Source organism: Dermacentor variabilis, chromosome 5 (assembly GCF_050947875.1).
Source record: "Dermacentor variabilis isolate Ectoservices chromosome 5, ASM5094787v1, whole genome shotgun sequence".
NCBI lineage: Eukaryota > Metazoa > Arthropoda > Arachnida > Ixodida > Ixodidae > Dermacentor > Dermacentor variabilis.
In genome coordinates, this window is record NC_134572.1 from 48,929,124 (window position 1) to 48,955,176 (window position 26,053).

The 26,053-nt window shown below is 46.4% G+C and overlaps 1 protein-coding gene across 2 annotated transcripts in view; it reads left to right on the plus strand.

Moving 5' to 3' along the window:
• The window catches only part of LOC142581856 (acetylcholinesterase-1-like), a 37,768-nt gene that overhangs the window by 11,250 nt on the left and 465 nt on the right, over positions 1-26,053 (plus strand). For both annotated transcript variants that reach the window (XM_075691301.1, XM_075691303.1), the window contains exon 2: positions 21,063-22,601. In XM_075691301.1, coding sequence (XP_075547416.1) covers positions 21,088-22,601 — 1,514 coding nt within the window. In that variant the 5' untranslated portion in view covers positions 21,063-21,087. The remainder of the gene's footprint in view (positions 1-21,062; positions 22,602-26,053) is intronic.

Consider the following 26,053-nt stretch of genomic DNA (forward strand, 5'->3'; position numbering starts at 1 on the left):
GACGCAGTCGCATTTCGATGGGGCTGGTATGCAAAAGCACGAGTTTGCTGATATTGCGGCTCATCTTGCGGCTCATCCTTATAAAAAAAATCCAGGCTGTTCGAATGAATGTTTAGTACGCCTGCTAGTTCCGTCACGTACCGCCGCATATGATGTAAGGTGCAGTCTTTTTGGGCGTTAAACCCCGAAGAACCCCTGCAGCAGAGTAACTTTTGACGCGAGTCATTACGTGCTGACAGAAACAGTATCTTCACAACATGAGCAGTTCTTGCCAGCTTTCTTGCTGACACTCGACTTATACTATCTCACCAATGAAAATAACCTTTCGCTTGATGGTGACTTTCATTTCTATGTCACAGTCTGTCTGTTATGGTCAGAGTGACCTACTTAATTAAAGAAGGCGGAGGGGGGGGGGGGGTGAATTGCCGGGTATTGAAATAAAGTACAGTCAGGTCATTCCAGGCTCGCACCTGCACCACGATGCATCCACACACTGGTCTGCGCCTACGCCTGGAATATTGCAATAGATACAACTTCGCATTCGTGCTTTCTCTCAATGAAATGCCGCTAATTTTTCCCAAGGCTATATTGTACCTACCTTTTCTCAGGTAACTTTCCGCAATGATGCAGTGGCCATGGCGTTCTTCTTCAGAGCATAAGGCCTCGGAATCGAATTCCGTTGAGAGCGGAATATAAAACTGCTCGTGTGTGCACGATAAAGAGCCACACGCGATCAGAATTATTCCTGAACCCACCACTACGGAGTCCCTCATAGCCAAAAATGGAGTTACGCGGCGTCAAACCTCAGCAGTTGTTGATTTTTCTCATGCGAATTATTTGGTCATACCATGAACAATTAGCCACGATATTTTCAACTAGGAAAACAACAACAAAGGTGCGGGGTCATCCTTAAAATAGCTGATTGTAAGTGAAGCGAGCTGAACCGAATGATAATTCAGTTTCCGAACAACATAAACCTAAGGATCACTTATCCGTGGGGTTTAACGTCTCGAAGCAACGCTTGGCCTATGAGGAGCACCGTATAGTGGGTGGCTCCAGAGTGGCTAATTCCACCTGGGATTCTTAATTAAATTAGCGTGAACGTTAAACCCCGGTAAACGAGCATATCTTGCAATCCTCTTGCTATCTTGTATGCGACCGCAGCAGCCTGAGATCGGAGCCGCAACCTCGCTTTCAGGAATGTAGAACCTCACAGACGCTAAGCCAGTCCGGCACGCGTACCGACTCCGAAAGAATGGAGCCTAATGATGGCACGAATAACCAAACCGCGCTCGCAAACGACTACTCGGCTCGAACCGCCAAGTCGGTTCAATAAATTTAAAGGATACGAGGACGCAACCTCAAAGAGTGAACGCGTGCACAGAATGGGCGGCTCGTTCAGCACACCGTCCTGTGCTCGACGGTCGTTTTACCCGGCGCTCCGAGCAAGCGCCGCGCTAACCGTACCAAGGTCGCCCACGCTGAGCACGCCCTCCGAGCGGCCTGATACCGACGACCATGACGGCAGCGGCAACGGCCCGTCATATAGCCGAAGAAACGCATGCAACCAACGGAAACCGCCGGGCGCTCGTTGCAACACGCGCAAACACGCCTCACGTGCACGTTGCAAGATCAACAGCGCAAATCCGCCGCCGCCGCCGCAGCTCCGTGCCAGGTGCCCCATTGACACACAATCGCCTATTGCCGATGCGCGCCGCTCTTGCCGCCGCGTTGTTGCCTTTTCTCCTTTCGCTTACACTGTTTTTCTTTTTCTTCATGGTCTTGTTTCTGCCGCGGAATTCTCGTTCGGCGGTGGTTCATTTTTCTTTCGCTGCCGTTGAACTCGGAGTGACGCTCAGTCTTATTTGCGTAACTTCCCCGACATTGCGCTCGTAGACAAGCGCCCCGACGTGAGAGAAAGAGTGGGAGGGCGCGAGATGTTTAGAATGGAGCCTGTCACGGGGGTCCCCCGTCGGAGTTGTGCTGGGGTCATTGGCTCAGGTTCACGCCTTCTCGCCTGCGTTTCCGCTCGGTGTTCGCGAGTGCGCGACAAGTGAAAAGTTCGACCGCGAGCCTGCGTTGTTTGGCCGCGCGAACGGGAGCGCACATGCGTTCGATGCTCCCACTCCTCCGCCCTTCATAGCCTAGGAATAATGGCTGCGGAAAGCGATTGCGCTAACGCACACACCGCAGGCCCACCGGGTGAATGTCTCGTTCGGTTGTGCTAAACAAATTCTGCGCACTTGTCCGTCGGCATTCCTTCCAGGTGCGTTGTCCCGCGTCTGCAGCTTGTATCACCACAATGCGAGCGCTGTACTGCTTCTTCGCGGGCTTTCAACCACCAATCCCAAAGCAAAAAATGTCTCGCCTCGCACTGGCATCATATCGGCCTACTGCTCTCGCAACTATGGCAAGTTGATGGAAAGGTTATCTTCAAGTGGCTCGAGTGCTTTCCTTTTTTTTTTTTTTTTGACATTACAACCTTCATCCAGACACGATGACAGACTTTAGAAGTGGTCGTTCGTCGGTCGACAACGTCATTGATCTTGTGCCTTCGATTCAGCAACAGAATTTATCCAAACGCTTCTCCATAGTGCTATATTTAGACGTAAGGGGGCGCTTATGTTAATGTTTCTCATGAAGCCATCCTTGACGCACTCGTGGCTGCTGAAATCGGAGGCCGCACTTTTCGGTGGATTCAGAGCTACCTGACCCGAAGGAGCTTTTTTGTATTCACCGAGGAGGGTCAAACAACCAACCACTACACCAGCCGCGGAATTCCACAAAGTGGCCTTTTGATCCCCGTTTTGATCAACCTAGCTCTGACTGGGCTGGCGGAACCCCTGTCACATTTGATCAGTCTGTCAATTTACGCAGACGATATTTGCATCTTGGCTTCAGATGCAAATGCCCGCATGTTCACCCAAGATTACAAAAGGCTGCAACGCTGACGTCTGCTTATCTTCAGAGACAAGGCCTAGGTGTGTCAACAGCAAAGTGCGCATTAGTCGCCTTCACGCGAAAATCGATGACTGGATACCCAGTGTCTATTAGTGGCCCGTCTACCTTGTTCAAGAGAAGTCATCGACTTTTAGGGATCGCTGTCAATCGCGACCTCTTTTGGAGCCCCCGTGTATCCTACCTAATGAAGAGACTCCTCTCGATCAGTCACCTTTTCAAAGCCATCACTGTAAAAACATGGGAACCGTTGGTGTGTTCTGTGTTTCAGCTGCACAAAGCGCTCTTCGTGTTACATCATTCCGGTGCCGTCAACAGCTGGAGAGCAAACCTCAGACTTCTTGAGAGCATGCAGCAACAAGCGCTTAGAACCTGCCTTTGTCTACAGCGATGCGATTCAAAAACCGGAACGATTGCCATCGCCATGGAGCCTCCCATCACTACGTATGTCGCCACAGACACCCTTATAAATCACCTTCGACACCTTTCCTGACTCCAGTCTCAACGCCTTGCTTCTCTCTCGAAAAGTAGACCAGAGGAAATTTTTCGGGTATTGTAGCCTCCTGCCGATCCTCTCTTCCATCCGGTTTCACTCCTGCAGCAAGATCACCTTGTCCTTTGTGGTGTCTCCGGCAGCCACAAATGTGACTCTCCATTCCAGCAGTTGGACTGAAGTCCAACTTGCCAACTTGTGCCCTGAATCAAGCCGCTCTACATGTACTGCATGATTCATACTCCAATCAAGTTCTCATTTATAGAGATGGCTCCTCGACTCCAACCAGCTCCACTTGTACGGTAGTTATTCCGTCGACGTCAATCTCCAAGAAGTTCAAGATGAGCCCTGTCACAAATCGACAGCGTCCGAACTTGCCACCCTCCGTAGCGCAGTGCTATATGTCCAGCAACAGCGATGAAATCACTGGGCTATGTTCTGGGATTCAAAGGCAGCCCTGCAGTCACTCTTAGCTCTACATCGCAGCTCACATGAACCATTGGTAGCAGAAATACGATTACGCTACCATCAAGCGGTATTGTATTTGAGTGGCTACCTGGGCACTGCAACATTGCTGGCAATGAAAGTGCTGACAAAGCTGGCCGTGAGGCACATGGTGAATGTGAAAGTACCTCGATACCATTGTCGAGAACAAATACAGCGCGGCACCTCAGGGGTCTTGCCCATATTATTACTATGAGAGAATGTAATCGACCAGAGTTCACCGACCGGGGCCTATATACCATCGACCGACGCATGAGATTACAACTTTTACCCGTTTTTAACCGACGGATAGAAACGCTACTGTGCCGCCCGCGAGTAGGAGTTTCTTTCGCAAACGCCTACTCATTCCTAATTGGAATGGCAGACAGTGCCAATTGCAACCCATTTGGTGTCGAAGAAATGACCAAGCATCTCCTGTGTGACTGCCCCACATACGAAGATGAGAGGAGTGCCCTTCAGACAGCTTTGGGGCACTTAGACGGACGACAGGTCTTTCACAGAGAGTACCTTTGGCCCCGGGCCGCGTGCATCTGTTATGTGCAATACCGCAAAGGTGCTGTGGCGTTTCTTGAAATGCACCAACCTGTATGAGTGCCTGTGACTGACTCGGCGATGAACGCTTGTGTGTGTAACAGTGCAAAGTGTGAACTTATCGCTTCCTTCTCCTCTTTCAATCCCCTTTTCCTCTTCCCCAATGCAGGATAAGCTAACAGGCTCAGCCTTGTGAAAGTCCCTGCATTTCCCCTATGAGTTTTCTCCCTCCCTCCCTCCCTCTCTCTCTCTCTCTCCAACCACCATAAGCGAAACGCTTATCAACTGCGGCTGCACTGAACGCCTTCGTATGACTATCTGTTTCACTGAATATAAAGGCCTGTCGTTAATGAGCGAGGATCTCGTGGTTTTCATTAGCTTTAAGCACTAAATCAAAAGAAGTGTTGTCAGAGACAACAAGCCCTCGATGAGACGAATAAGAGGGATATTTATCGAAGTATCTAATGCAGATAAACCTACGATAACGTATAGTCGAAAGCAGCAGTGCGGACACCACAGATTTCAATGTCAAAAAAAAAATGTTTCGTAGCCTAGAGATGCATTCTGAAATACATAATCCATTTTCAACCATGTGTTCAACCAATGCAATGCATTGACTGGATTTCCCGTTGGGCGGCTCTGTCATACGACATTCTTAACCTTTTGCTGATGCCGTGGTCTCTAAACTTCGGCTTCCGAAGGTACTCCGAAAGAAAGAAGAGCAAAGAACAGAAATTTCGCCAGCAGATATAGGTAGCTGTCGACCCAAATAATTAATGCAGCAAATGGGCGAACTAATTTGAAAGAGGCGCACCTCTTGTCTCTCCCACTTGACACGGACCCGCGATTTTTTTTATCATTTTTTAAAATTCTTTTCAGCTTATCATCGCCTAATCAGACAATTCCCTGCATATAAAGCTTGTCTCTCGATTTTAGCCCTCCTGCTCCCGTTAAGGTCCCCAGCTTTCTCCTTGTGACTGTAGGAGCGTGTTCTGCCGCCAGAATCAAACCTGAATACCAAGTGCACCTCTGAGTCCTTGCTTTTTTCTTTTTTTTCCCAATCAACGCATCCCTGAGACGCGCTGGAATAAGACCGCCAGATCTTATCGCTGAGCGGAGACTCGAAGGTTGAGCGATCATGCTCCACTTGTAGAAAAAAATGACTTGCATGAACCGCAAGGATCCACACGTGTGCTTAGCCTTTCGCTGGGCTGCCAGAAATGGAGCAGCGAAAGTGTCTGCTCTTTCGGAGCACTAAATCACCAGCCGAAGGTCTTTTCTGGCTCTTGGCGCTACCGTCGCCGTTTTCGATTTCACCTAAAAACTTGCACTTACATGAGAAAAGTCTAACGCTCAGTCTCTGTTAAACTCGCGATTTGCGTAATCCTGCGCGGCGTTGGTGGCAAACAGTCGCTGTGGCTCTTGACCTGATTTTGAAAGGTTACAAACACTTGTATTGAGGTCGAACTGTTTCTTCGAAGATTCACTGATCCTCGCGCGTGCTTCCTCGCTAAAATACCACTGCAGCAAGGGTTGCAAAAAACGTTTTAGACAAGAAAAGCCGTTGACCCGAAAAAGAAGTCGTATACCTCTAGGTGCGAAGATATGTGATTCTAAATTTCTAACAACTTTGTCACAGAGAGGTACCCACGGAGTGACCCAAATCAGTACATGGCACTTTCTCGTAATTTTGCGCTGTACAACGATGCTTCAAGCTGCTGCCTCTCTCGCTAAGCAGTACACAAACGCGCTACGTTCTAGCCTGTTATTGTGCAGAGCAAGTGACTAGAGGGAAAGGAGAGAAGGCAAATGCACGCAGGTCAGCCAGACACGCGTACAGTTTGCTACCCCGCGCAGGGAAACGGGAATTGAGACATGAAAAAGAAAAGAGAGAAAAGACACTGAGGTTGTTGCTTCATCCGGAGGTACGCATTGAATTTACTGCCGGTCGCTAGCAATCGGTGCATATTCCAAATCACTCGTTATTTCCTACACTACCTTTTCCGCCCTTTTCCTTCGTGATCGTATAAACGGTGATGATGTCGGCCCGTCCTTGTTTGTTTCCCTGTTATTTGTTACAGCAAGCATGTTAGCAGATCGATGGGATTCTCTGAGCTAGTTAACTCAACGAACGGAAATATAACAATCTGGGCGCATCGTCAATATGCGAGCTCATCTCTGGTAATATCCCACGGATACCGTTAGTGTCTGTGGTCATCGAATGTTACTGGTACCAAACTTATTATGCAAGCTCGTGTTCGGTGAGAAATGCTGACTCTTCGCAAGATGAGCTGATTGTCACTGGGGATTCACTGGGCTAATGAAAAGAGAGAGGCGGGGAATAATATATTCAAATGATGGATGTAGGACCACTCTCGGAAAAAAGTAAAGGGAAGGGAGCCAAGCGTGGCTCACTGTAGAAGCTTCACAAGCGGAGCTCCATAGTGAGTTAAGTGCCTGTATGACACTATAGTCCGCGGTTGGACTTAATGTCAAACGACGTCACCTCTATTAGCCGGTATCCTTCGTGGTATGTCTCGAGTTCTTCGCAATCCCAGACGAGATAACGAACATTTGGAGTTACCTCCCTTAAGCACCCACACCATTTCACTTGTGGAGGTGACTTTGGGCGATCAGGGTCATTGCATTATGTGAACCTTCACTGGCTGGTTAACGGCGCCGATAGAGAGTCGTCCTCTTAGGCTCCACGCTTAATCCGAGCGCAGTGTCCTCGCTGAATGTCCTTTTACGTTAACTAACGACCCTGAAGTGATGTCGTACTTTTTTTTTTCGTTTCACCTATTCACGTTTTCTTCTTGATAAATAGATATCGTCAAACATTACTCTCTTACCAAGTAAAAGATAGCAGCTTTTCTGCCGCTGCTCATCCCTGTCATCCTCGTGGAAAAATAACTATCGCAGCAAGGAAGCGCTCTAATTTCGCTGTAAGAAAACAGCGTGTCCTTGGCAGGACCGTGTAGCCGCTGGTGATCTCGTCGTGCTACGATTACAGCCGGGGTTTTGGAAGGCACGATGACTGTTTCCGCCTTCCGAGCGAGGGTGTATGGCGAATGCGAACAGCTGCTTTCTGTGACCTGGTCGGCCGCCGTCTACCATACGATAACCTTGCCTGCGCTTTCTGAAACTGATGTCGCCAGAAACGACTTAAGCAACAAGGAATACTTTTACTTTTCGTGCGTCACAGAAGTCACCACTTGCCGGTGGAGCGAGAGACACCAAGGCTTCGTCCTCGGATAAGAGAGTGCGAGTTGATAGCGTCTTTTTGATAGCGTAAGCCAGCAACGCGCCTCCTAGTCTCCCCGCTCACTGCGTGCCCAGCAAGCAGTGGCCTCGAGACAGCGTGAAAAAGAAAAAAAAAACAAGAATGAGGGAAGGGGCTGAATTTCTACATTGTTTCCAGTCATTGTTCACCCGGAAGACACCGTCGTTTCACGAAGCGCACAATGAGCAAGTTGTACTTTTATACCGTCGTTTAAAAACTACACGTGTCTTCATATAATCGCGTCCGGAGTTGGATTAAAGGGCCTTTTATGATAAGATCACTTATCATGGAACAGGCTGTTCGACACTTCGTTGTAGCCCTTTATTGAATATAACAACGAACTTTCCTTGCTCTTCATGATGGTTGGCGTTTAGTTGGTGAAGGTGTTTGCTACAGGCAAGGTTAGACTGGCAGTCCGTGCCGGCAGGTACTCCTTCTATGCGTCTCTTCCGTTGCTCAGGAATTCGCTAAGCCATGCCAATGAGGTCTGTGTCGCCTGTATATATATATATATATATATATATATATATATATATATATATATATATATATATATATATATATATATATATATATATATATATATATATATATATATATATATATATATATATATATATATATATATTGCGAGAGTAGAAGGCGCGCGAGACCACCTTGCGCGCTATACTGGAACCTTGGGAAGCATCATCGGTTGCACACACGCGTGTGAAAAACCTTTCATTTGAAAATTGTCAAGTGGGGTCTTATTATCGACCTTGAAGCAGCGGCCGGACCAAACGAAGCCTTCCACATCGCCAATATAGTGACATTTGGCGCATGATGATGAGGTAGCTTGCCCAGTTTTGAACAATCGTCGTCGTAGTTTAACAACGACTGCTCCACGTTAACGCGCTCTCGCTCATTCGCAGTAGCCGTCGCGCTTATAGCATGGATTTACATCAAATGTTGCGCGAGAAGCATTTTCCTTCAACGTCCTTCTCTTTCCACCTCTATAACCCCTGGCATCTGCTTCTGCAGCTTCCATCGTTAATATCGGTGTACTCGCAGTAGCCACGCCACTGCCTGAGGTGAAAGGGCTATTACGGAAGGAAAAGAAAGCAATACTAATAATAATAATTCTTGCTCACGACATTTACAGCTCACAGTTGCCAGCATCAAAGTTCATATCGCCCACGCTTGAGATCACGGCACTGCTGATAATGTTACTATTTGATAAAGTTACTACCGAAGCGAACTCCAAGTCATGTGTGTTAATGGCCGGCAAAGAATAATTGGAAAGCTTCAAATTTAAGTGCACTAGTAATTCATAAAACGTATGGTTGAAATATTTGGGCATTCAATCTAACCGTTGACTCGCAATTTTTCTTTTTTAATATGGCTTCTTGTGCTAAAATGTTGACTGCCGAACGCGTCAGCCTAGCTGCGACGGCCTTCTTCGTAATGTAAACTGATGCGGCTCATTAAACAAAAGATATATACTCTTCTCAGCGCGTAGGGTTCATCACTTTCGGGAAAACTTCAACCTGACACCATTTATAAGGAGGACTTTCCGTCGTAAGTAGGCTTTCAAATACCACTTAGAAAGCCATAATTTCCCACCACAACTAATGCCCGATTTGAAACTCTTTAACACGTTGATTTACCTGTAAAAAACAAGTAACGAATTCGCAGCCTATCTCGCCACGCGTCGCTTTATATAGCGCCAGAGCGTCATCTGCTCAACTTCAAACAATTTCTAGAACCAGAGTGCACTTTCGTAGCTTCTGCTTTAGCATCGCATTATTAATGCTATTATCATTTTTAGGGTGTCTCACGCACGTTCCGAGGGCTATGTATCTATCTACCCATATACCTATGTCCCCACTCTTCTTTTTGTTTTTACTTTCCCTTTCCCTTCCCCTAGGGCAGTATTGCAGTATTCCCCTTAAAGTATTCAGTATTCCCCTGCCGTATTGCAGTATTCCCCTTTTTCCTCTAGTCCACTATGCAGAATTCCCCTTAAAGCCTCCTTCCCAGGAGGCTTTAAGAATGGTTAACCTCCCTGCCTTTCTCTCATTTGCATCTCTCTCTCTCTCTATCTATCTACCTTTGTCTCTAACCTGGATCACTGGGTAGTCCATGGTCGAACGGTTCTAGCATCGGGCTAATGTTGTTGAGAGGGCACGGTTGGAAACCAACCGTCGAATCAAGTTGGGTCAGCAGGTATGTGGCATGTGTATCATTGTGCCGCTCTTCAACGAGCCTACACCTCACGCCTGCATGTGTCACTGGGGATGCGGAACTGTGTAGGTGGCATTGGATATAGAACCGCTCTTCAATGCATCTCCTTGAGACGCCGACTTGGAGTATTCGTTATGTGCATGTGGGTATGCACCGCTTTTCAATGAACATATTTAGTGCCAACTTGTGTCACCGGGTATGTGTCACTTGGTATGCGCCGCCCTTCAATGAATCCATTTGGCGCCAGCATGGATAACTATGGGCCGCTTAATACGTGCCCCTCTCCAATGGCAAAAACAAAAAAATCGATTTCTCCGCTGCTTGGACGGTATCAAATTCGAGTCATAGTGAATGTTGACAGCGGAAATTCGATTCAGAGCCTTAATTTTGTTAAGCGAATTTTCAATAATTTGTAAGTGTGGAAAAAAAATAGAAGCGCAAAGTTAAAAAATTAATTTCTTTGCGTCAAGAACAAATACTGTGATTCTGTAAACAGCATCCATCAGATCATTCAAAGCGGACAAATTCGATGTGTCAATTTATATCTTACTTGAAATCGTTACGTTGTGTACAAGGGTTCTCCAAAAGCTGTATTTTCATATTACTAATTTTTTTTGAGATTCACGTGTAACAAATCAATTTTGTCCGCTTTAAATGTGCTATCAGGTGCAATTCAGATAACTATTATATAATTTTTCATTGCTGAGTGACAGAGTGGTAAACTTGATAGTTTTCTGAAAATTTGCGATTTTTGCCAATTTTTAATCAAAAATTGACGACCTAAATCCAAAATTCGAAACCAATAGTCGCTATATTTTAAGTTTTATTTTTTTTCAAATACAAGAAACCTCGTCAAATTTGGCCAAGCGGTTGCCGAGAGAAACGAATTCTCATTTTACATGCATTTATATAATAGCACCTGAGCTAAAGCTTCCTCCTAACGCTAATCGCATTAACGTCGACGTTCATCGTGAGATGGGTTCTGCCGGAAGTTTTTCGAGACACGTTTCAAACGCCGGCATCATCACTGTTGACCAGAATGCGAGCGCCTCCGCTCATTCTTTTCATTCTTTCGTTTCATGCCTTTTCACTATTTCCGGTACATGTTGCTACCCGTCACATAGTGACTCAGTCGGCTAGGCGCCTGCCTTGGAATCAAGAGGCCCCGGGTAAAGGATATTTATTTCTTAGTTCTCTCGGCTTTCTCTTTTTTTTTATGGCGGTTGCCTTTGATGCGTGAGCGCACAGCGTGGAATGTGCAAAGGCTCGCGAAGTCGTCGTCCTTTAAGTCAACCCGTTTTTCTACCCGTCATTCGCCTATTCGCTGCGCCAATACCAGGAGAAGCTTTCTCCTTCCAGTCGTTCGCAATTCGACTTTCGCCATGTATTGGAATTTTCGCAGCAATCGCTTATGTAACATACTCAGCGGACGTGCAGACATCCCTGTTAATTACGTATGCTATCGTCGTGACCGGATTCACTGACTTCCTGGGCCAACAAGTGCCAATATTTCGAGCGGGAATTGCTAAATAATGGCCAGGACTCTTTCTCTTCTTTTTTTTTCATTTTGTTTTTATCACGTCGCGCAAGCGTTCTCTATGACAGCGACTCTCGCGAGAATCGTGTGCACTGTCAAACGCCCTGCTGAGCGAATTGACCTCGACGGGGTCACTCACGTCGAAGTTGATGTTGACGACCCAACTGCATGATAAAGAGGACGAGTGCATTGTTCAGCGTCCGCTTGCTTTTCTTTTTTCAATCTTTTTGTCTAAACTTTACGATCACTGGGCATGAATCGTGCCTCTTTCTTTTATTATTCCTTCTTTTTCTGATCGGTTCAAGCTCAAAGTAATTGTGGTTTTTGTTCTGACATCTCTCGAAGGAGCGGCCATCCACTGACATTTTGACGTAGACGCAGGGCCCTTAGGTTTGCACAACCTGCGACGTTGAGAAAAAAAAAGTTTTTCCCACGTATACGTCTTCAGTCTCTCAATTTCTTCTTTCACGATATCCATTCACAGCAACACCTAGCAGCGCTCACTTGCGCATTAATTATCTGGACACTTTACGTTGAAACGATACGCTCAACAACTGTAACAAGTCTGGATACAGCGTACTTACGGATATAACGGACAGTGGATCTTGCTTTGTTTGCTCAACTTACATAATGTGAGCGCAGCATTTGCTTTTCATCTGCCTCATACATATCTTCATCACAACGAGTTGCGTATTTATCTTGGTTGCGCGGGATCTTTTGGGAGTAAAGCGGCTACTTACAAGTGGTGCAGGTGTTTGTCGATCCCCAAGTCTTCTCACTGTTCCTCCCTGATTAACATGAAGTGTCGCCGACGTCATATGAGATTTATTGCGACACATTCTTTAATTCAATACAAGAGCTTAACTGCGTCGACTTCAATTAAACTTCCTTTCGACGCGAACTGTTCCTCCAGCGATTTTCCACACGCTGATCCCAACTTCAGCGAAGACCGCAATAAAACATTTGTCGTTTACTTACAGCCATTTCATTTATTTCTATGCTTTTGTGTAAGCCTAGCCGAATAACACCCTGGCGGGCCCCAAAATAAAACATTCCTAGACTTGAAGATAAGAGTTATAGGTCAAAGAAAAATCTGCAGGCATAGCGAAGTGCCTTCCAAACTAATGCTTAACAAGACGCGCACATAACTGATGCGTAAGACGCATAATATTGGAGCTTTCTCATTTACTATAAGGGTCTGTATCATTTAGGAACTATTAGCATTGGCGATGGCTTCTCGCGGGGTTACGAAGAACAGGAGGAACCATGTTCAACGCTGTAGAAGTTAGGAAAAGATGTTGAAACCACGCAGACTGTTCGAGAATGTTTCAAAACGTTAGACTTAGCTGGAGAGTTTCCACGTACTTCCTGGGCACGTACCGTATCGCAGACCAATGCTGGCTTTTCTATGCTTGTCTGCGTGCTCCAAATTTACCTCACCTATGTTTATTTATAAAGAGGGAAAAAAAAGATTCCGTTGTTTGTTGGTTGCAAACTGCTCACCCCTAATGGCATGGCATTTTGGGCTGCAAGCCTGTGATTGCATTAATCTTCAAAATGTAGCGGACGCTGGAGGCAGTAATAGTGAACACAACAACAAGGTGTACTTGCCAACGCCTCTTACATTTAAGGCTTGCTCTGGAACGCAGCCGAGGAACGTAGCCTCGAATAAGTGATCGTGCCAGAGGCGCAGAAACGCGTGCTTGTTTTTCTCCTTCAAACAAAAATGCGAAAGCCGCATATGCTTATTGTCTGTAACAACAATCCAGTCACGCGCGCCAAGGCGATTCGATACCGGCTGCAATCTTGGAGCGATTGCTCGTCACTTGTAAAGTGTAAGGTGAGGCGAGTTCTCTATAGAAGGGTCAATTAATGCGAAATCTAATCAATCTCCTTATTTAAAAAAAAACTTGAAAATGGTCACTTTTGCAAAGGTTATGGCGACACTGTTGACGTAGCGAATGAGAACTATACGGAAACAAGCTACACTGTCGTGTTATACCTGAATCAAAGTAGGGCACGTTTTTGTTACACTCTGGAACTACTTTTGCCAGTAGTATCGACATCGCTTACTGATGTCCCGACCGCGACTAAACCCATAGAAAGTGCAGGCTTTCTTTTCTTTATTTATTTTTCACAAATCGATGGTCGTTTTTCATTAGCGGAGTCTAGAGTGTCACTGAGCGTTTACTTTGCAAGCGCTGGTGTTTTCTTGTTCTTTTTTCTTTTTTTTTTCCAGCATGGACTTACACTGCGCGCCCCGCTTCTTATCTGATTACGGGCTCACAAGGCACACACACAAACGTCGCCCGTTTCAATTAAAGGGACACCTGAGACTATGTGGGACAAGGACGGCGTCAGATTAGCCAGGAAGTGAGTAGAAGACTAAGGCGTCTGATAAACACAGACGTGAGCTTAGGTAGCTCACTTTTTTTTAGCCCTTAGGCAGAAAACATTGTAGCGCGAAGCGAGGGGTTCTGTGAGCCGAATTAAGCCGCATATAGCGTCGACCTTCACATTCGGCGTGGTAAACGTTGTGCTAAATCCGTTGCGGCTGGAATGCAACAACAGCAATGTTTACGACCCATTTATAGTCAGCCAATTCGAACGCATGCGTGGCGTGACCGCGTGTACTTTTGCCAACCGGCCGTGTGTGCGATAGCGAACAATTAAGCCTAGCCACAGCGTGGTTGGGCAGGTTAGTTACCCACGAAAGAAATGCTTTCTTTCTCAAATTTTTCTTTCTTCCTAATTCGCAATGTTTCCCTGCGGCATAATACAGGGAGGGCATTACGCGTGCTCTAATAGCCTTGCTTCATGGCCCAAGGTATATCTATAAGCTACATGACGATACCACAGTACAATATCAAAGAACGCCTTCCGATAATTTGCAAATAGCCGCTAGTGATTATCTGGAACAGGCAATAGTAGTCATCGTTAAAATAAATTAAAATATGGAGTTTTACGTGCCAACATCACCATCTGATTACGAGGCACGCTGTAGTGGGGAACTGCGGGTTAATTTTGACCACCTGGAGTTATTTAACGTGCACCTAAATCTAAGTAACCACGGGTGGTTTTGCGTTTCGCCCCCATATAAATGTGGCCGTCGTGGGTGGGACTCGATACCGCGACCTCCTACTTAGCAGCACAACACCAAAGCCACTAAGCAGTCATCATCATACTACTATGTGCGTGGTCCAGCTAAAGTGATAGATGCAATACGAACGAAAACGAGGAAAAGAAGACAAACAAGATGCTCGTCACAATCGCCTTCGTATTATTTCTGTTTTGTTTCGTTTCGCGGCGTTGCACCAATCATAACTATGCCATAACTATCCCAAGCCCTCAATACTATTCAATCAATCAATCAATCAATCAATCAATCAATCAATCAGTAAATACATCTATTTATCTATGAATCAATCGATAAATAAATAAATAAATAAATAAATAAATAAATAAATAGAAGAACTTTATTTTCACCAAAACAGAAAACTTACAGTGAGAAAAGCTGACCTGAAAGAAAGCTAACTAATGACAGTTTGACAGAGCCCCAGCCAGCCATCGACGGATAAAAGCTACAGCACTCATAATATTTAGCATAACAAATTATAAGAAAGATAAGCAAACATAGAATGTGATCTCAATCAGTTGTTACACTTTCGCACATTTGTACTACAGGGGACGCACTGCTAGTACATGTGTACTAATAACATGACGGTTTCCACAGATGTATTTCTAAGAAATATTTATTGTGCGCGGTGGAATGCAGAAATTCACTTTAATTCATGCGCGTAACACAAGAATAATGAACAAAATAATTAACTAAGTACTCCCACAAGCTTGAGTACCATTTATTATAGGCACTTATGTTATTTTGCAAGCGTCTTTCGTGTTGGTACGGGCGCGATTTGTGCAGAAGGATGCACGAAGCTAACCGGTCGATATCTATCTGCCTAGGAGAAAGTCTACTGATATTACTAACATTACTTTCGCCGTCCCTCACGAAAGAACGCGATACAATCGTCTAAAGCGCGTAATTACCAGGAAACGCGCTCCCTTGAAAGGTGCCTAACCTGATAAGACTATTAAGTGATCGTATCTTCCTGCATATAAACGAGTCCGAGGTGCGGCGGTCAGTCCGTGTAGCGCATTTAAACATTTCAGTCGCTACCTGGAGATACCAGCATTGCTGGTAATGACCTCGCCGACGGAGCCGCCCGAGCTGTCCATCTGGAAGCGTGACTGCAGCCCAAATCCCCTAATACAGAACCGACGCTGCAAGAAAGCTTCATGTTGTGGTTAACTCTATGGCACACAAATACTCCCAACCTCCCGAAATGTCATCTTCATTGACTTGATCCATTCCTAAAGCTGCAAGTGTCATCAAAAGCTTCCCGCTCTGAGCCGACAGCAATGTGCGGCCTCTGGCATGGGGTGATATCTACAAATGCCTACTCGTTCCGCATTGGAATGGGGGATACGCTCATGTGCGACTCTTGGGGAACTACAGAAACGATTGAACACATCTTACATCTTTTTCCCCAGTACGACGTCGAGCATGAAGCTCTCCGGACAGCATTGAACCGGCCGGACTCTAGTCCAAATTCGGAAGTGAAGATCCTTGGACCATAGCCATACGCGTCAATGGCACAGACAACCAGGAAAGCGTTGTTGCAGTACCTCAAATAAACAAGTCTTGGCGACCGTGTGTAGACTCGGTGCGAACCTTCAAATGTGCTCGAAATCATGCACTCTCTATCTCATCTCTCTCTCCTTTCATCCCCATACCCTTCCCCCAAGTGCAGGTTAGCAAACCGGACGTGCGTCTTGTTAACATCCCTGCCTTCCCTCTCTTCTGTTTATCACTATATCTCTGTCACTCTCTTTCATCGTCACGGCCACATGCACTAAGTGGCGCGTGGTTAAACAAACGCATTTTTCAGCTTGATCGGTCAACAATTACATCCACGCTATCTACTTTTATGTGTGAATATGAATGCAAAAGTTGAACTAAAACAGCTTGAGAGATGAATTCAGTGCTGCCGCTGAGCACGGTTCGCAAAACCAAATTAAGATCAAATGATGATATGGTACTTAGCCTCCCATAGAAACACACACTGTAAACCGATTTACACCATTAAGGGGGCTTCATGTCTATAACTTTACGTCCTTAGGAGTGTGTGGGTGTGAGTAATAGACCGATGTGCACTCTTAAAGGGCAACTCCGGCGATTTTTTTTATGTCAGCGCATGTCAATAAAACTCACTGGGTACGTTCATCTGCGCACTTCCGTCATGTCCTCAAAAAAAGCAGGTTTGATAGTTGCGCAGATTTTTTGACAAATGGAGTTCATTCATTCCTTCACACCAGTACCTCGCTTTCCTGCTCGTCAGCCACTGGCCTCATTGTGTTATGACGAGATGGGTGGCGTAGACAGAGCATGCTGCGAATTAATGGCAGACGGCAGTGTCGAGGAGCCGGCGATAGTGCTAGTGTTTGGTTCAAGCAGTTGCAGTCGCAAGACGTTGCGTTCTGTGTGGACGGGCAAGCGATGGGTGGCAAGTGGCGTTGCAGCACATAAAGTTTGAGCCGATGTCGATCGCGCTCAGCCGAAGTTAAGCCTATCACAGTCGCCGAGTTCATGCACATGGACCTGATCGACTGACCTGAAGCTATAAAGCCATTTGGATGATGAAAACTCTTCTTGTAGTTGAATTTGGACCATACGGATTTGAAATAAACTATTCTTCATTTCGTACAGTGCACACACAAAAAGCGTGAAGAGACGATACGGCGCACTGCCGACATCGGTGCGCTGCCGTTCTCGAAGGCTGCCAGTCGCGTTCGTCGGCGCTTCCCTAAATTAAATGTGACTACGCGCATGAGTGTATATTTACGTACTGTTGTGCTGACCAATTATGCATATTCCGAGATGCACTGTTTGCCTTCTAAACTAAATGGGCTACACGCGGAGGCCCCTTCGGTAGAGCATCGTAAACAACCGCCTCGTTCAGCTACCAATGGTGTCAGTACTGGCATCGGCGTTTTCCTGTGAAAACTGCGCGTCCGCTAAATGAACGATTGTGTGAGCAAAGTCTTAATCTACGTCTACTTTATGGAACGCGTGGACTGTGTACATGAAAACAATAAGAAGGATGATAAGTAGGTAGCATAACACATTCACTATATACGGTCTCCCGCTAGCTGTTTTTGAAGGTGTCCGGTGGCGCATGCTAGCGCGACTCAGAGTGATGCGATAGAGCTAACATACAGAGAATCTACGTATTTTGATGTGTTCTGACATTATTTGATGTGACTGATGCGTGGCTTGCATATAGTTCACGCGAATAATGAGCGGTCGCTGTACCATGGCGATGTAAGCAAATGCACTGGTTATAGTGTTTTGGACATTCAGCGGCGTTCTTCCGGGAAATTATGATCCGTATGCGGAAGGCAGCGCTCCACAACATGTTATAGAAAGTATGCGAAACGCTTCCGTAAAAATTGTTAAAACGCCTCCAATAGCAAGCAGCACGTATGAAACCTTAGTCTTCATGTTGAAGCGCGATGGGCTGCTCAAGGCGCTGGCTCTCGCGGTGGTGAGAGGAATGCGAACGGTGATTCATGGCTATTGAATTCGTCGGAATCGTAGCGGTCACTGTTTGACAGCTCCAAAGAGCTGGTGCAGCTGATGTTGTCACCCGAAGACATTAGCCAACGGTCCGGCGCAGTCACTAGTCAATGAAGCGTCTGCTCTTCACCACTTTCACTCTCCGCGCTGGCGCGACCGACATGCCTTGCGCGCGCTCCCCTTTGGTGTGCCTTTCTTGACGTCACACGAAGATGTTCGCTTGGCTGCTCGGTAAGGTGCCTTAACCCCTTCTTGCTTATTTAAAATTATTTTCTAATTTGCCGAAGAAGTTTACTATCAGACGCGCGCGACAGTGGGTTCTCGGGAACCTAAAAATGTCATTACCTTGACAGGGTCGAAAACGCGCCAGATTTGCCCTTTAAGGACCATCAAGGACGGGAATCGGTGTGCAGTGCACTAAGCATTCAGGGGGATTGCAACAAACGGGCTAAGGCGACGCCACAGTTAGGGGGATCCGGAATAATTTTGACCACCAGGGTTATTTTTTTTTTTTTAAGCGCACCGAAATCTAAGCACACGCGCGGTACTGCACGCGAGCGCGCACAACATCCGCATTAAGCGTGCCTTACCAATTAATCTAACGCGGCGCTTATCCTCCCTTCAACTTTCTTGTGCCCTTCTGTATACGTGCACACGATTAGCCGCGGAAGTGTTAGCCAGCGCCACTCACGGCAACGCCAGCGGATGTGGTGCACCCTTTTATGCCCGCCGGCGTCGCGTTGTACGTGAGCTTATAGGAGCAGGCAACTGGCCAGTAAACCCGATATGCTATATGTCATCACATCAGTGATGCCGAGCTTGAGTCCCTGGTTATGTGATGAGCGAGGGGAGAGGGGGAGAAAGCATGGAGAGGAAAGGCAGCGAGGTCAACCAGACGAGCGCCCGGTTTGCTACCCTACATTGACGGTAAAGGGAAAGAGAATAGCAAGAGGAGAAGAGGGAGAGAGTGGACGCCTGCTAACCTGCATGCGCTCAGATGCAGAGAGCTTGGCCTGTTTAAAGTCACGTGTCAGCCTGCTGCCCAAGCAACGACACAGTTCAGGCGCGTGCGGAGTAACATTGAGTAAATTTAAAGGTTTGGTTCTCCTTGCGCCTTTTAATGTTCAAACTGTGATTGTTTTTCCACAATGGCTCCTAAGACGAAATGACATTTACTATTTATTTATCTTTTTTCTCTAATACTCGTCGGAGCTGTGCACCCGCGTAATGTTATGCGAATTAAGTCTCATTCCATATGGGTTCCAATACCAAGTGTACTCGCTCTTAATTCCTGCATAGTCGCATCGCTGTGTAACGTTGTGCAGTTCTAAGAGTGCTTCTGTAGAACTTTGTTATTCCTTGTAAAGGTTGCAGCTACAGTGGTGGATCCAGAATCACATAAAGACGCTCTTACGCTAAAATTGTTCGTAACACAAAATTCCGGCCATTCATTGGTGCTGACATATTAGCGAACGCGGCCAGAAATTGCCAAAGAGCACTTACGAAAGAATAGCTTTCTGAATTCCGCACTAGAACGGAAGTGTTCGCAGCTATGCAGCCGGTTCCAGAGACAACAAAATTGTCGAACCGACAAAGAGGTCAACAAAAAAAAATTTACAAGTTTGATCATAAGCTTGAAAAATTATCCACTGCAAACGCCAGGGAATCTTCATTGGAAAAATATATTCGCGGAAAAAGAAACTAGCTTTCGGGTGGGAAAAAACGGAAAAAGTACAACCCAAATGTTTGAAAAATGTAATCCGTAAACGCCGAACCGTATGTCATAGTATCATATATGAGCTTTCACTTGTGATTGCTCTGCATTCCTGAAAGCGAAATATGTATTGTCACTTTCTTTTTAAGGCTTTCGTCCGTTTCATCAAGTAGTCCTCCTTTCTTTGCACACGTTTTTCTCACCGATCAGGAAGTTTGAAAATACTCTTCTGCTGTAGAACTCCGTTTCAGACGGTGATGCACTGCTGCACGTGCCACCTTTGCTAGCTCGTGTTATTAGCCTCGCCTTTTATCCTTCAATAGTGCGAACAAATGACACTTTTAATAATCCAGACCAAGGCTGAAAGGCGGGTATTGGGAATGCTTCGAAACCAATTCCATCAATTCTCTTCACTGCTAGTCAAAAGGAGTCAGGACGCGCCGCGCCCCCTTGTAGAGCTTGCTGCAAGATCATTTTCCTTGCAGGTCGCTTACTGCTTAATACGCGTAGGAGCTGCCGCAGTGCTTTAATTTCCGGTAATATAAGCTTTCAATCACCCCGTGAACTGTATTGACCCTGTTTCAAGCATTCTCCCAATGTGGTTTATATTGTTACTCGCTTGTCTTTTTTGGTCGACGATCTCCTTGTTGGCATCCGTGACTGTTCTCTGAGGGTGACTGCTCCGCGGTTGATCTTCAGTGCTCTGTTGCCCGTATTTAAAATCACTGACCCATGTTCGCATACTGATCGAGGTCGTATGCGTCGTCCGACACATGCTAAACCCGTTCATAAATTTCTGCAGCTGAAATTTGCTGTCTGAAAGAAAATTCTATCGCCACAGGTTCACTAAAGAGAACATAGTATGCTGCCATTTTGTTTAGTGTAGCAGTAGACAGGTTAATAGGGTATCATATACTTTCAGTACTGCCCTTGTACGTTCCTCCTTTCTAAACTTCTTTTAGTGCAGAATTCATTCATTCATTCATTCATTCATTCATTCATTCATTCATTCATTCATTCATTCATTCATTCATTCATCACGTGGATTTGATAATCTGCTGCAGGCGAACATATGTCGCTTCGCTGAAATTCAACATTCTGTCTATATATGTCTGTATCTGTATATTCTGTATTCCTTGAACACGTAAGCATTGAAGCATATTTTTTCTCCATTTCGTGCAGGACGACTGCTTCTTGACAAACGAGGATGTCCATACATGCTGCAATAGTCGTCGTATTACTGTTTGTCAGAAGCGAGCCACTATCGTCGGCTTACAAGCTCACGAAGCATGATCCTGTCGTAAAGACTCAGTCGGGCCTGGTTCGCGGATTCAAGGAAGATGTATTCGGGGTGTCCGTCGAAATCTTCCTCGGAATTCCGTACGCAGAGCCACCTGTCGGAAGCCTGCGCTTCATGCGCCCAGTGCCCGTAAAACCGTGGCTTCGAGAGCAGAAGGCGATGTTCCTCCCGCCCTCCTGCGTTCAGCCCTCGGTGTACTTCAACGATTTCATCAACATAACAGGTGACGAGCGCAGCGAAGACTGCCTCTATCTCAACATATGGGCGCCGGCGCGTGAGTCTTTCGAGTCGGAAGAGCAGCTCAAAGCCGTCATGGTTTTCTTTCACGGAGGAGCGTTCTTCTTCGGCAGCACCAACTGGCACTTCTACGACGGTTCCAAGCTCGCCGCCTTGGGGAATGTGCTGGTCGTGACCGTAAACTACAGACTTGGGCCGTTCGGCTTCATGAACGCGAAAGACCCACCCATGTCTATGGGAAACCAAGGGCTTCACGACCAGAACGTCGCAATGCGCTGGGTCAAGCAGAACATTCGTTACTTCGGTGGCAACGACGACCTCATAACCTTGTTCGGGCAGAGCGCCGGTGCCATATCCATCGGCTACCACCTTGTCTCGCCTTCCAGCAAAGGTCTCTTCAAGAGAGCCATCATGCAGAGCGGCAGCCCTTACTGGACGATAGGTAAGATGGACAATGAGGACAGCTTCACGAAGGCGGCCATTAAGCTCAACTGCGTCGACCGCGGCGTGGAAAAAGTGACCGACTTCGATTCCGTCTTGGGATGCCTGCAGAAGAAAAACGCCTCAGACATTCTCAAAGCGCTCGAATCGAGGAACGGCCGCGTCCGCCTGACGTATCACCCTGACCACGGTGACGATCTCGTTCCGGAGGAAGTGTCGAATGCCATAAGAAGTGGCTTCGCGAATGACGTTGATCTCCTTATTGGTGCCGTTAAGGACGAAGGAAGCGTATTCATAGAGTACTACATGTCGCCAGTCCTGGACTTCATGGACGTGTCCCAGATCCAGAAGGGAACCATGGACGTGTATTTCATGTTGCTGTTTAGGTTCCTTCATGAGAAAAACGTTCACCAAATACGGGAATTCTACCTAGAATCGGCTACCGAAGAACCCAGCAGCTTCTTACGTAACTCTTCCAATGCTATGGGAGACTTCGCCTTCCTCTGCCCTCTCATGTACTTCGCCGAAGACTACGCCAGGAGGAACAACAGCGTCTACTTTTACGAGTTCGCCCACCGACCGAGTTATTCCTGGAACGCGCCGTGGGCGGGCGTAGCCCATTTTGACGAGATACCGTTCGTGTTTGGCTACACATTGGACAACGACATGTTCAACATTACGCAAGAGGAAAGGGCGTTCACTCTCTTCCTCATGTACACGTGGACGCATTTTGCCAAAACTGGGTAAGTCAGAAGGGTAACGTGCGTAAAGGCCTTGTGCTACATACCGTGTGCTTTAGTATTTGTACCACCTTCTTCAAAGGCATGTCCACAATTACTACCATCGTGCTTTGCCCGCTCATGTGTTTACTTGATTGGACGACGCAGCGTATGTCTCAGCAGTTGCTTGATCCCTAAAACATGAGAAACAATGCGCCTGTGAACTGAGCGAACGCTAGGGGAAAAGTGTCCGTGGTAGCCGACAGAAATGAAAGTGCATTTCAGGAAATTTCAACAGCGCTTAATATCCAGATCCATTGTCTAATTCCGTAGAGCTTATCAATTGCCGATTTATACCACTGTTTTTCTGTCAATTATCAATTTCATGAGTACGCTAAAAGGACCACCACTGTGAAACCCCAATCCACTTTCAGCAGCTGTAGAAAGCGGACATCATTTTTTTTCCTCTCCTAAAAGACCCCTTACCAGGTCCGGCCATATTGAACTGACAATAGCAATACATACAATGCGCGCTAACAATCGGGCCTGCAAAGTATTACACAGCCACGCACCTCGAAAAGAGCCAAAATGTCAAACCGATCGCCCTGCGCCCTTCTCGCCGGCCACCGCGCTCCCAGCCGGAGAGTCGACTTCATTCGCGCAAGTGCGCCTACGTAATTCGCAGTGCTGTGATATCACTCACCGTGACACGTAGCTTTGACAACTAGTCAGCGCAACATCACTTATTTGTTTGATCTGTTGCTTCAATGCATGAATTAAAGCTTACAGAAATTTAAAAAACGTACAGACCGAATGTTTGCATGTCTTTGTTTTACTTTGTACCGTAGCAAGAGATATGCACTTCCGTTTCATTTGCTTGTTCCCATCGTGTAGTCACGCGCCCAGAGAACGAAACTATGTGAATTTCTACCCTGTTCCAGTGCGCGATCATGCTCTGTGACCCGCTTATGTCGGCTTCAGTGTTGGTGTAGCACTGTCTTATACCACCGTTGGTCAGGTGTTATCGTGCACAGCGCGCAAAATCATGCGCTGCCGAAACGAGACAAACGCAACAGCTCGCGCGCGAGACCGTCATGGGAAGTGCGCCACGCATTAAAAAAGCGAGAAAAACAATAGAAGGCGGTGCCCGTGACGTTTACGTCACGTGATCCTTCAACTCCGATATGGGAGAACGCAAAGAAGGAATTTCGCTTGCGGAGGCTAGAAAGGGGCAAGTAGAAAGAGTGTCTATGGTGGCGGTGACGCTCGCCTCCTGAAATCATGGATGCGCGGTGCTTGACATATTTCTGTCTCGGCTATTATTGAACAAATTTGCAAAATTCTCGCGGTAGTACTCTCATTAGAGGATACGTAACAACTTCCAGCGTAGAACTAAAATTTGCTGTGTGGCCTTGTGAGAGGCCCTTAAGTTGCCCATCCTCCTTGCGAAAGCACAGGTGTGATAACAAGAGAAAAAAAAATAAGCAAGGAAAAGCAGGGAGGCTAACCAGACGCATTTTCGATTTGCGACCCTGCCCTTGGGGAACGAGACGAAGGGACGAAGCGAGAGAAAGAACCAGCCATTGTCATCAGCAAAAGATTCTGCTGCAGTCACAACGCTTCAAGACCGCGATAATTCCTAAGCCATTATTACTACTTGTCATACAGATAATGGCACCCTATTAGGAGGCTCTGACGAGGAGACGTAACAATAAATCTATCCGTGATCGACGCTACAAGGGTAAGTTCAATAAGCATCTAATAAATATATCTGTTATCGACGCTAGAAGGGTAAGTTCAATAAGCATCTAGATTACCTGTGATTCTCGTCATGACCTGTTGGCAAACTTCATCTGCGTAGACCCACGCAGCTCTTCGGTTTTGATTGCAGGCAAAACGTCGGAGAGCGATGGATCGCAATATTATGGTGGCTATAAACAGGGAGAGGAAGCCGCCAATTTGAGAAAGCCATAGAATATGAAATGAAAGTAGTGGGACAAATAACAGCTCTGATGCTACTGTGCAGACTTTTTTTTTGTTTTAGAACGTGCAGTGATAAGCTTTTGGGTGTGAAGAAAATTTTACTCGTGCAGTGATTAATGTCTTGTTCACTTGCAACGTGCAGCTGCGTGAGCACTGAAGCCACGCGCACCACTGGCGTAGTGAAAGGAGCTGTGGACTAGTATGGCCCTTCACGGTGGGAGTTCCTATTGCTCTGCAATTATCGGCAAAAAAAAAAAGGACTGGCAAAGCAATAACGTAGAGTTGTTCCTCCGAACGAGCCACCATACCGACGCCGCACGCATAAAGATGAAATCCTACGTGCTATATAAAAGAATGCAATGCCTTTATACCGTTGTCGTTGGTGGTCACAGTTAGTATGGTCAAGCGTAATGTGCAAAAAGTCGTTAAGCGATATCGCTGTTTAATAGACAAATATTTGCGAACTAACATCCAGTACAGCTTCACAGATGAAAGTGCATGGGGGCAATTAACTCACATATGGAAGCCTGAGTGACTTTTCAGACGTACAGTAGAATCTCGGTATACGGAAGTCACTTAAACGGAATTGCCGGTTCAAAACGGAGCAACCGCCTCTAAATTGATTGGCTTCGCATTTGGATGTACAAACAAAACTTTCGTTAATCGTAACCAAAGTTTTAGCAAGTGTCTGCAAACGGAACCACAGAAGCCAGTTCCAAAGTATCTCCCCCCCCCCTCCCTCCTTTTCTTTTTTCAGAAGTCAAGCACTGATTTTTCTTTGCTTACTTTTTCTTTTTTTCTTTTGTTAACATTTTTCTTATCTGCTAAAAGCCATTCTTAAAGAACGGTGACAAAGGCTCGAACAAGCAAACATTTCATAGATTCCTATTGCATAGCCTGAGAAGTCAGGACAGCTTGGCGGCTTATTTCTACCCGCTAGATGGTCGAAACAAGAACGATAGAAATTTCGGGATCGCATTACAGCGCACCATTCGATAACGTGGACTCCACCAGTACGAACTCGTGCTAGGCCAGCCACAAAGTCGAGCAGAAAGAGCGACGTTCTTGCTTCGATACGTCATCGGTGCCTCCTAGAAACCAAAAGCAGCGATGCCTAGTCAATGCAGAAATTGCCGACCACGCACAAACAATGTAACAAACTCGCTGCTACATTCACTTCTTGATTCCTAACATTTCTAACAGTGTTAAGACGGAGTACGGCATACAGTGCTGCACATCTGCCTCTCTTTCTCAGTAAGCGGAGCTCCTGCTGATCGGAACATATTTCCCCGGTGCCCTGAAGTTTTGTTTAACGAGATCCTACTGTATAGCGAACTGCGGTGAATACGACAAATGGCGATGAAAATCGAGGACGATTGAGGCTTCGCGTTCGCCCCATTGTCGCTCCACTTTTTGTTTCTTTCTTTTTCCTGCCTGAACTTTAGTCGTACTCAATGCCAGAAAAATACTAAGGATATCTCAGGTTCATAAGA